Genomic DNA, 12,099 nt, shown 5'->3' on the forward strand with positions numbered 1-12,099 from the left:
AATTTCTGCTATTACTGTGAGATAAATAGAATGAGACACGTGGCCATGTGTTTTGGATCTGTATTGACGTGCTACCACTGCCACTGCCCAAGTATCGTGTCTGGATTGCAAAACACACTGTGCTAGAATTGGGGTCAGATGAGTCACTGTGAGAGAATGTGGACAACAATGAAGGTCCACACGTGTAGACTTCACAGTGGCAGGCACACATTAATTGGATGTAGAAGTGGTGGAGTGTGTGCTGGTTTGAAACTTCCTGTCCTCATACCCTTGCTTGCGCAGGTTCTTTTCTCCTACCTTCCAAACTTCAAATAATTTCTCCTGCACTCTTTGCAGTTTTAGCAGCACTGCTGGGAGCACACATTGCATAGTGAAAATTCAAATCCCCTAGGCGCTGATGAAGCCATTACTGTGTTACCATATTTCACAGATTATAAGATGCACCTTAATTTTTAAGCTTTTTTTTTAAAAAAAGAACATTTTTACCATTTTTATTGTTAGATTGTAAAACCAGACTACAGAAATTCTTAGTTAATAAAGCTGCACTGACCTTTAAAATTGTAGAAAATCACCCTCTTCTATTTTTGGCTGTTTTGCATTCAGTTCTCTGTTTGCACATTTCATCTTCCTCATTTTTTCAGTTTTTCTTTACTAGCCTGCCAGTCACAAATGTGTGTTTTTTTTCTTTCCTGTTGATGGAGGGCCAAAATGCCACTCAGCTACTCTTGTTTCCATGTTCTTCTGCATATGCTATTACTTTCAGCCTATAGCTGCATCATATGAACACCTTTTATTTTTTTCACTTATGAAACAAGCTGCTCACAAAAATACTGCACTGTTACCGATAACACAGATAACTTTAAATTCGAGTTCACTGGCACCGAAGACTACAACGACACGTCATAGGCTAGAGAGTGTTCTGGGTTTGTGATGGTGGGGCAGAAGGGAGACAGTGTTAGCAAGCATGTGAATCCCCCCAACTCATGTTTGTCACATTGGTGCACCGCTACTGCCAGTCAAATCCAATGTTGCCAGATAAAGCAAATAGATACAGGTCAGATATATGGATTTTTAAGACTGGTGGGAATTTTAAATCTAACACTGGACATTTTTATATTAATTTCGAGTATAAGATGCACCTGAATTTTGGAGGCAATTTTTCAAAGAAAAAAGTGTGTCTTATAGTCCATAAAATATGGTACATCCCTTCTTCAGGAGTTAGTAAAATGATGAAAACAATCAGTTTTTGACAAAATAATTTAATTGTATAGATTAAAAAATCTATTCACCAAGCGACGGCAGGACACACACATAAAAGAAGGTTGTAATTAGGCAAGCTTTTGGAGCCAGTGGCTCCTGCAGGCAGAAACGCTGAAGGGGAAGGAAGAGGAGTGAAAGAAAAGGACTGGAAAGGTTTAAGAGAAGGGGTAGATTTAGGGAAAGTCACCCAGAACCACGGGTCAGGGGTGACTGCACGGGATTACCAGACTTACCCATGCGGTAAGCATCCCCTCACCCGCAGTTCTGGGTGACTTTTCTGAAATCTACCCCTTTTCTTAAACCTTTCAAGTCCTTTTCCTTCACCTCTCATCCTTCCCCTTTAACCCTTATGCCTGCAGAAGGAGCAGCCGCTGGCTCCCAAATCTCGCCTAATTACAACCTTCTTTTATGTGTGTGTTCTGCCACTTCTTGGTGAGTAGATTTCTTTATCTACCCAATTAAATTACTTTCTTCAGGAGTGTTGCGTAAAGTTTGTGGAGAACTTCTGTGAAGTTTGAGAGGCATGAGAGAGGTACTAATGGAGGTAAAGCCACAAGAGCAGGTTATGAATCACATATAGTCGGTAGGGCACTTACCATGAAAGACAAGGTTCCCATGTTCACTTCCTGGTCCATAACACAATTATAATCAGACAGGAAGTTTCTAATCTGTTCTATTTTGTACATAATTACTTGCCTTATTCCGTTGATTGCATCACGTCTTGTGGGTACTATATGTGTACTTTTCTGTTCTTTTCCCATAACTTGTGTTGTTTTTTTTAAATATCTGATGCTTCTGACAAAAATTTAAAAAGTGGAGAATTTTGCTTGTTTGAGTAGCTTGCTAAATGATATTACTATCACTACTACCATTATAACAATTTAATTGATGCAGTTAGCTTGCAACTCATAAATGTTGGCTTGCAACTCTCATTCTTTTTTAATTATTGTTTCTTCTACTATCTGTTCATCTCTCTAATTCGTTTTATAAGTTTTCAGAGTAGTCTGGTTCCTGGTAACGTATTTTATTTCTTCTGAACATCATTCAGTTTAAAGTGTGATATTGTCTTTCTCGAAACCTTGGTTGTGGTGGCAGACTTATCTGTAACAGCACAGTCAAGTCATGCTGGAAGGTGACAGTTTGGTTGTGAGTTGTTGAATACAAAATAAAGGTTGCACTAACAGAGCAGATTGTAGTGCAGCCCTGTGTGTGTGTGTGTGTGTGTGTGTGTGTGTGTGTGTGTGTGTGTGTCAATCTTTCCAATTTATTTCCTTGGCAATTTTCAGGGAAACCTGTAATATGTCAGTGTAATACATGTTTGTATTCTCTTCCTTCCTAGTGATACATACAGAAGTTCTCTGCAAATCTACATGACCCCATTCAGCATACTGTTTCACATCTAGATTCTATCTCCTGTCCCAATCTTCAATGGAAGCTCATTAATTCCCATCTCTTAACGTGCTGTGTGTTCATAACTTGATGTGAACAATGTTTAGTGGTTCTAAGGCAGTTTTTGCTATGAGTTGTTAAATAGAAACTCCGTGAATACTTTTCAAGTATTGTTATACAATACTATGCTTCAATATCCCTTTATGCTTGAGACCATGGTTAAGAATTCCTTGAGCAATTTTTTTTCTTTATTAATTTTTGTACAGATCAGATTTTTTCTTTGTTAATTTTTGTACAGGTCACCTGAGGTTGCATTTTCGATTGATGAGAAACCTACTGTGACCTTTAAATAAAAGTATTTAACAGCCATTGTGGATCATTTCATTCAAAATGTGGCAATTTGGCTGTGATTACCTGCAGTTTGAAATAACAAGTATCTCACAGTGGTTTAAAAGACTGGTGAGATATTTTCCATGTGTCGTTATTGGCTTAACAATTTTGGTACTCACTGAGCACAAACTTGCAAGTATATACAGATTCAAAAGGTTGTCACAATCTGCCATGAACAATTCTAATATTACATTTTATTTCTAACCATACATCAGTGTTGTCCATTTTGTAAAATGTGTTTTGTTTCATAATTTGCTAAGACATTATGGGAACGGGATACAATTATCAGTTGAATGCAATAACTATCCCCATTAAATTCCACAGAGATATATTTCGCAGTAAGTCATATATGTCTACACAACTTGCAATACAGAACAGAACTCAAAAACTAACATGAAGGCTCAGCAGAGCAGTAAGATTCCAGAGATGCTGTTAATCGTGGTCGATACGACCTATCGATGCCACACAGCCCCCACAGTACGAGTACCACCTGTGAGGCTTGAATGGAGGTCATGTGGGCATCAGCGTCGGTAGTAGTCGGGCGAGACGGCAGGCGCACGACCGGCATTTCCATCTTGGTCAAGGCGGAGGTGGAGTGGTTGGTGGCAGGTCCACCTCGTAGTCAGTCAACCAGCGGGGGCGGACGATGCATCGGCTAGCCCGAGAGGAGGCGTTTGGAACGGCAGGTGCAGGTACGTCCACCCCAAATGCAGATCGAGCCATCCAAGGAGATAAACGCACGAATTTCTGATGGGTCGCACGCGCGGAGGAGGGACAAGCTATGCACTACACTGACATTTAACTGCCCATTGTTGGGCGAGGTCGAAGTGTCTGTTAGGAGCACAAGCACATTGGCGTCGTAGGTGACGATCGCCACGTCGTCCACCCAGTTTGGTGGCACGTTGCAGCACAGGTTGAATGTGGGAGAGCGAGTCTCTGCAGACAGTGACGTGGCGGTGTAACCCACACATGGGGTGGATGGCAATTTGCCTGGAAAACCTGCGAATGGCGATGACCAATTATGGGTTCCAGAAAACAGTGCCGTGGGATGAGACAAAGCATCTTCAGGCCCGTGGTGGAAAAGTCATCAGGAGGGTCCATCTGAGATGACAGAGGGGCGTCAGAGTCCTCAAAAGCAGGCTTGAGCCTGTGTACTGAAACGTTCTGCGGACGATCTTTAACCATAATGTCGAATGTCATCTCGCCCCTCCAGAGGCATGTAAGTATCCAGCAGGGAATGACTGATAGGCGGGTGTAGCCGTGCATGTTTGAAGTGGGTGCGCATGTGAATAATGAAATCTGGGGAGAGGGGAAAATCCTCAGGTGCTTGAAGCAGGATAAGTTCACCTTGTAGGACAGGGTTCTCCCTGAAAACGAATTCAGAGATAGTTCCCAGTAAGTCTAGTTTAAAGGTTGAACGAAGACCGAGTAGCACCCATGGAAGCACCTCAGACCAAAGGCAGTCATGGTACCTGAGGGTGTGGTGCCACCGTTCAACTAACCCGTTGCTTTGCAGGTGGTGGGCTGTTGTATGAATTTTTTTAATGCCGCAGATGTTACATAAAATGGTGAACAGGGCAGACTCAAACTGCCGACCTTGGTCGGTGGTGATGGTGTTCGAGCAATCAAACCTGGAAATCTATGAGGAGATGAAACTCTTGCCCACAGTTTCAGCGGTGATGTTGGGTAAAGGAACAGCTTCCACCCAGCGAGACATGCAGTCAATTGTGAAGAGAAGATATCTGTGGCTCTCCAACAGTGGTAGTGAACCGATAAGGTCGATATGTACATGACGAAATTGTCCTTGTGGAATGTCGAACTTGCCTAGTGAAGGGGTGGTGTGACAGCCGATTTTGTTGCGTTGACAGGGGATGCAGCTGCATGCTCAGATCTGACAGTCCTGTTTAATATTTTTCCAAACGAAGCGCTCAGGTACGAGCCATGTAGTGGTGCAGACGCCATGGTGAGCGAGGTTATGCACGGCATCGAAGGCTTGCCGGTGCAATGTGGGCGGGAGCAACGGCCGCAGGATGCTGGTAGAAGAATCGCACCACACCTCGTCCAAAACGCCAGGGAACTTGGCTTTGGTAAACAAAAGAGATGTTTGAAGATCCGTGAGGAGAGCTTGAGATTCCTCGTCGGAGGCCTGGCGAGCAGCAAGGTTGGATAAGTCGATGATACGCGAGACAGTATTGATCCGCGAGAAAAAAATCTGCGGGGATTTTTTCTGTGCCTTTGATGTAGCAAACGTCTGTTGTCAATTGAGAGACTAAATCAAAGTGGCAGAAACACCGAGGGGTTGGGCCCTCGGGAGGGTTGCAGAAAGCGTCTGCTAGTGGTTTGTGATCGATGAGGATGAAGAAAGAGCGGCCCTCGACGTCAGGGCAAAAGTGTTTGACGAGTTCATAGACCGCCAGAAGTTATGTATCAAAAGCGGAATATTTCTTCTGGGCTGTAGACAGTTTTTTAGAGAAGAAATGAAGGGGAGAAACTGTGTCGCCCTTGCGTTGCTGTAGTACTGCCCCCACCGCGATGTTGCTGGCGTCCGTACTGATGAACAACTTGGCCGACAGATCGGGATGGACAAGTGTCACGGCGTGAGCTAAGGAAGGTTTTAGAGCCTTGAAGGCCGCCAGCATAGGTTCAGTCCAGCGAACTGGTTTAAGGCCTTAAGTCTGTTTGCCCAACAGCAAGTCTGTCAGTGGGGCCTGCACGGCAGCGGCAGAAGACAGATGCCGACAGTAGTAATTTATTGTACCCAAGAAACGTCGGAGTGCTTTGTAAGTAGCAGGAGCGGCAGTGACGTGATGGCCTGCACCCAGGATTTGGGAGGCATCTGTGGAGATGGTGTAACCCAAAAATGTGACAGAGGACTGGCACAATTGGAATTTGCCCTTGTTGACCTCGACGCTATTGGAGTTCAAGGTCTGGAGGACCTTGTATAAATAATTTTCATGTTCCTCAGCCGAGTTGTTAAAAATGAGTATGTCATCCAGATATGCCAAGCAAAACTCGAACTGTCGTAAGATTGAGTCGATGAAACTTTGCCATTTTTGTGCCGCATTTTTCAGGCTGAACAGCATGAAGTTGTATTGGAACAAACCGAGCGGCGCGATAATAGCTGTCTTTGGAATGTCTTCCAGCACTACGGGAATCTGGTGATAGGCATGTTTACAGTCAATCACACTGAAAATTGTGGCCCATAACATATGAGTGAAATCGTTTATGTTCAGCAAGGGGTAGTTGTCTATGACGGTACAATAAATTAATTACCGTAATCACACAGTCGAAAAGAATCGTCATGTTTGAGAGTGAGGTGAATTGGTGAAGACCAGTTGCTGTCCGACGGTTGTAGAATACCTGCTTCCAAAAGTTTGTTAATTTGATGCCGGGCCGCACGCAACTTAATGGGGTTGAGGCATCTAACCCTGTGCCTAATAGGAGGGCCAGCAGTGGTAATTATCTTTTGTGTTGTTCCGTCAGTGACGGAAGAAACTGAGAACTGCACATGAGACTAAGTAACGTCCTGAGGTGAAGTTTTTGGATGAGTGGGGTGTGACGAGGCGTAACCGTTAGCGAGGGTGGGAAAAGGCAGATCGAAAGTCACATGCCTATTACGTGAGCATGGCGTGTGATTGTTTGGAGAGGTCGGCTGCGCACAGCACGGAGCGGGTGGGGCCACGCAGCGACTGTCTGTTGTCAGCCTTGGCTTGAGTAACCAGCGCGGGCAAGAGAGCTTGAGTAACCGGTGTGGGCGTCGAGCGGGAAACAGCGATGGCTGCCGAGTCACGTGGTAGGCGCGTGAGAGAGGGGGGGATGTTTATTAACACGCGGGGCAGCTGCCTGCGTGGTGGGCGTATCGTGCGTGCAACTGCCGTTAGAAGCACTGTTTGAAACACATGGAACTGAACATGGGGAGCACATCGGGAGTGCGGTGTCTACCGGACACGAATCGTCACACGCAATTAATGTTTTTGGACTACCCTGCTGAGTGTCCGAGCTGTTGTCAGCTAGAGAAATAAGGTTAGGTGGTGGCACTGTGGACTGCAGTTTCAGCAGCGAGGTACGAGCCACACTGAACTTGTTGTAAATTTGTGCTATTCGTTGTTTTAGCCCGTCGTTTTCCTGGCAGAGTTGTGCCGCCGAGTCGTATTCTGACAGTAGGTTCGCGACGCAAGTCACAATGTCACCCGCGAGGGTGGAGCACTTGCGTACTGACTCACATGTCGTGAGAGAAACAGAGCGTGGAACATAAGGGCAGCAGCACAGTATCTGAGGGTGAGTTGGATGGTGTAGCACCGAGCCCTGAACCACGTTTGGAGAGAGTTTGTAATGGGACAAAAAATCCATAACGAGAATTGGTTCATCGATGTCAGCAATGTAGAAAGTCCATGGAAAACACAGAGGAGGAGATAGGTGCACCATAACTTTGACAGCGCCTGAGATTTGCAATGTTGATGCATTGACAACTTGCAGAAGTGACCTTGTCGATGAAAATACGGGGGGAGCCATTGACGTATGCACCAGTGTCGACTAGGAAAATGAGCCATGATGAAATGTCAGTCACGTATAAACGACCGCTCGACCAGGCGGACGAGTGGACGGAGTGCAGTGTATGGGAATGCCTGTGAGGTCCTGCAGTCGGCTTGGGTGCTGGCAAGGTAACTGACACTTCTTAGCATTATCGTCAAAAACCTCGTGGTATCAGCAGTACGGACGAGCCAGATGTGGTGGTGTGGTGGTGGTGGAGGAGGAGGAGGAGGAGGAGGAGGAGGAGGAGGAGGCTTATCCTCATCGACTTGTTCTGGCATATATACCAGCACATATGGTGCGTGGGCTATCCTGGAATGTTCAGACGGTGGAGAGAACGAGCGGATACTGCCAGATGGTGTAGAAAGCGTGGATGTGGAGTGAGCTCTGCCTCTGCCAGCAGACGGCCGGTAAACAGGAGCAGTTGTGCCGACCAGTGGTGAGTGGTGAGCTGATTGGTGTTGACGTAGCAATGCATACAGCTGGTCTGCGATGCAGATACAAGAGCCGATTGACTCAAAGGAGTGCAGTAGCAGGTGAATCTTAGATCGGTAGGCAATTTGGTGGACCATACCGCCCACAGTGTGACGTCCGGCATTGTATGCCCACTCACGAGCAACCAAAGGCAGCATCAGAGTTGTGATGGAGTTCAGTCCCTCAGGTGTTCCTTGTACAAGATCTTGATGATTAATTCTTGTGGTGAGCAGGCGAGTCAGTCCACGATCGTTTTCTTCGTGAACTCGTACTTTGGTGGAGGTGGTGGCAAGAGGAGTAGATCGCAAATTAAGTCTGAGTGATCATGGAGGTGCATGATGAGACACAGGAATTTACAGTTGTCGTCAGACACATGATGGAACTTGTAAAGATGCTCTACAAGCGCAAACCATGATACAGGGTTGTTCTCATATAAAGGAGGCAGCTTCGGCAGACGACAAGGGGGAGGGGACGAAGGCGGCTTCGGTGTCCCTTGGTAAACCGGCTGGTCCGTGGTAGGAGAGGCCATACACCAGACTGGCACAGTAGGTGTAGGTGTGTTACTGGCAAGCACGTCCATAGCAACAGCGGGCTGCATTGTCCTTGACGTGTCGTGAAAACGCCACGCGGCTGGCACGTTCAGTACCGTGGGAACGAGCAGTTGCACAATATGTGCGGGGGTCCTGTAAACTGGACCGGAGATTACAGGTACTGAATTGAATTGACCCACCCCAGACATAACGTGGAAGGCCGGCTGGCAGACTCAGGCTGTGCTGTGGGAGAGGCGAGCAGCTGAGCGACCAAAACCGGGGCCCCCTGCGAGTGTGGGGGGGGGGGGGGGGGGGGGTGGCGGTTGCAAGGGGGGGTTGGTAACTCTTATGACCAAAGTTCTTCTTGAGTGAGCATGGAGAATTGTGTGCACTAAAATGTTCTTGATTAGTTTGCCAATCAGGCAAAACCGGAACAGTTCACGGTTGATAGTGGCCAGGTGCATTTTGCAATAATGGCGGTGCTGCACATGGCACGACAGTAACTGTTGTTGCTGTCCACTGAGAGTCAAAGTATGTGTGCGAATGTAGATCACTTTGAGCGTTATAAGATCGGTCAGTAGGTACACAGTTCTGAATATTATTCACTTCACACTTCACATGTTGGCGAGCACAGTCCACGACACGAAACCCGAGTCCATTGTCTGTGTTAGTGGCGTAGCACTCTACCGTTGTCGAGTGACAAAGTTTGAAGTTAACGTGGCTGGAGATCACGAATCACTGTGAATTAATGTAGAACTGGTCATTGGCGAAGGAATGAAGATGTCTGGCGATCATTGTTATGCTTCCAAATCTCCGAGCAAAGCGTTGGGTGAGGTTGCCATGGCATCGTGCACATAACCTGTTGATTTACAACACCCGGCACGGAAGACGTAGAAACTTTGGGGTCACCAGTATGGGAACGGGATACGATTATCAGTTGAATGCAATAACTATCCCCATTAAATTCCACATAGAGATATATTTCGCATTAAGTCATATATGTGTACACAGCTTGTGATACAGAACAGAACTCAAAAAACTAACACGGAGGCTCGGCAGAGCAGTAAGTGTCCAAAGGTGGTGTTAATCGTGGTCGATACGACCTATCGACACCACATCATAAAGTAGGAGACAATACTTTTTGACCTCCTCTAATTACGTTTCCTGTTCACAGTGGCCAGCTTTATCAATTCCACATTATTACACATTTGTTGTGAAACATATTGTATAGTTTTAATTATTGGTAGACCATTTTCATCTTCTATTAAACACCTTATGTTTGTACTTGTACATTACTTCAAATGTTTAACTTCTTGTTTCCGTTTCCCTGTATCCATTGAGTTTTAAAACTTTCTTTTGTGATTCTAATAAAATTTGTATTTTTTCAAGAAATATATGTGAGTACCCATCTATCATTTCTAGCTAAAATATGTTGCATATCTGTGAGTACTGTATTATGACAAACCAACTTTTCTTGTTATATTACAACTGATAGTGTATCCTCAAGTTCTATTTGGATGTCTGTACTAAGCAAAAGAGGGAAGGCAAAACACACTGTACTCCCGTTCCGAGAAGGAACCGAGTTTATATCCCAACTAGCCTCTCATGTTTGGGCTCCTGTGGTTCCGCCATTTAGGTTGAATGCCAGATTGATTCTTTGAAAAGAGCCCGGCCAGTTGCTTTCCCCATTTGTGACCAGTTCAAGAATGTGTTGTGTAATGAATTCGTAAATCAGATGCTGAATGCTATTTTTTTTCCTTTCTTTGGATGTTCTGGTTTGTTTCTTCTTTCTTGCTTTGCTCATATCAAGTACTCCTGCCGGAGATTTCCTAATAGTTCTTAGAGAGAGACCTCGAAACTTTCCTCAGTTAACATTTCTTTTTATTACTTTTTGCTTCCTTTGCTGTGTGTACTAAAATTCTTATGTTTCAAGCAGTGTTAGATACAGTTTCAAATGATTAACGTATCATATCACTTTCTCACATAGCAAAGCAATAACATTGCATCTTAAAACTGACAAAGTATTCAGAGAAGAAAATTGTGGGAATAGGAAATTGGAATGAAGGCTGATAAAATATTCCATCAGTTAACTTTCCACAAAGAAATGAATTCTTTTGTGTCAAGCTTTTTATGTTGCACACGTGCATGTCTGATTATGAAAATAATTTTTACAATATGGTGGTCTTTGACCCATCCTGCCGGAGTAATTAAAAAAAGAAACAAGAAAAGATATATTTTATCTTGGAGGGTAATTACTTACTTTACATTTGTCCTTGTTTAATGGAATTACACAACATAAAAAATAAATATGCCAGCCTATAAACAAAGCACCTATAATTAGACATTTCTTCAATCACAGTTTTCTCTCATTCATCCAGAAAAAGAGTATTAACAGATGTGACAAATACACTAATGTTCATATTGATGTCATTGCCTTTTCAGGTTCTCAGGTCAAGAGGTTACACTGATATGTGCATTCAGATTGGAAATGGAGCTATGGTTTCAAACATCAGCACTCAAGAAGGAATTTCTGTTGAGTATTTTCGGTTTAGGGATAGTTTGCTTGCAGATATAATGAATGCAGATTTAGTTATAAGTCATGCTGGAGCTGGTAGCTGTCTTGAGATACTTGAAGCTGGTAAGCCACTTGTAGTGGTTATAAATCAACAGCTGATGGGTAATCATCAACTTGAACTTGCAAAACAGCTACATGCTGATGAACATTTATATTACAGCACATGTGAAAATCTGAAAAGTGTGTTAGAAAATATGAACTTAGAAAAGTTAAAACCTTTTCCTCATGGAAATGCTGGTATTTTTGCAGCATACCTTAATAGTGTATTTGGTTTTAATGAGTATAATAATGAAACATAGAGTTCTGGAGTATTTCAGCACTGCCTCAGGGAGTTAATCTCAATGAAGCATTGGGATTCATGAAGGTGTACCAGGTAAAGGAACAATATTGGTGTTAGAATTGAGACATACACAGTGTATATGCAAGGAACACCAGAACTCAGTTTCAGTCTGCATTATGAATGATCAAGTTACATTCCACAAAATGTTAAATATAATAATCACCAGTGACATTTTTACTATAGAATATTATGAATTTTATTAATGTCAAAACAATATAAAAACATTCATACTTAATGTTTTGAATAAATGTAATACACTGAATAAATATAATATTAGTAAAATACATCAATCTCCTCTCATGTAATACATTCATGTAATTATACAAAAACTTAATTCTGCTGTAATAAAAAAAAATTGTTGCCATGATATTTGTTAATGTTCTTTTCCCCTGTGATTGACGACAAGCCTTCTGGACATTGCTTTCTGCCCACCTTCTGGTTTTACATTGTGTCTGGCACTAGCCCCAAATTGCATGTCTCCACTTCACCACCCAGAGATCTCTAAAAGAAAACACAAAATGAATAAAAACCCATAAACTCCGTGTTGTTTATCTGTTAATATACACATGTACAGCATGTTTCAGGGATGAGATACCGCACAAAGATGATCC

General features: G+C 43.7%; 1 protein-coding gene across 3 annotated transcripts in view; it reads left to right on the top strand.

Moving 5' to 3' along the window:
• LOC126482309 (UDP-N-acetylglucosamine transferase subunit ALG13 homolog) overlaps window positions 1-11,857 on the top strand; it is a 30,416-nt gene extending 18,559 nt beyond the window's left edge. For 2 of the 3 annotated variants that reach the window (XM_050106343.1, XM_050106342.1), the window contains exon 2: window positions 11,016-11,857. In XM_050106343.1, coding sequence (XP_049962300.1) covers window positions 11,016-11,447 — 432 coding nt within the window. In that variant the 3' untranslated portion in view covers window positions 11,448-11,857. Of the gene's footprint in view, window positions 1-8,936; window positions 10,822-11,015 lie in introns of those variants that run through there. The other variant, XM_050106341.1, reaches the window with a different exon arrangement.
• Window positions 11,858-12,099: the final 242 nt, after the last annotated feature.

This window comes from Schistocerca serialis, chromosome 5 (assembly GCF_023864345.2).
Source record: "Schistocerca serialis cubense isolate TAMUIC-IGC-003099 chromosome 5, iqSchSeri2.2, whole genome shotgun sequence".
NCBI lineage: Eukaryota > Metazoa > Arthropoda > Insecta > Orthoptera > Acrididae > Schistocerca > Schistocerca serialis.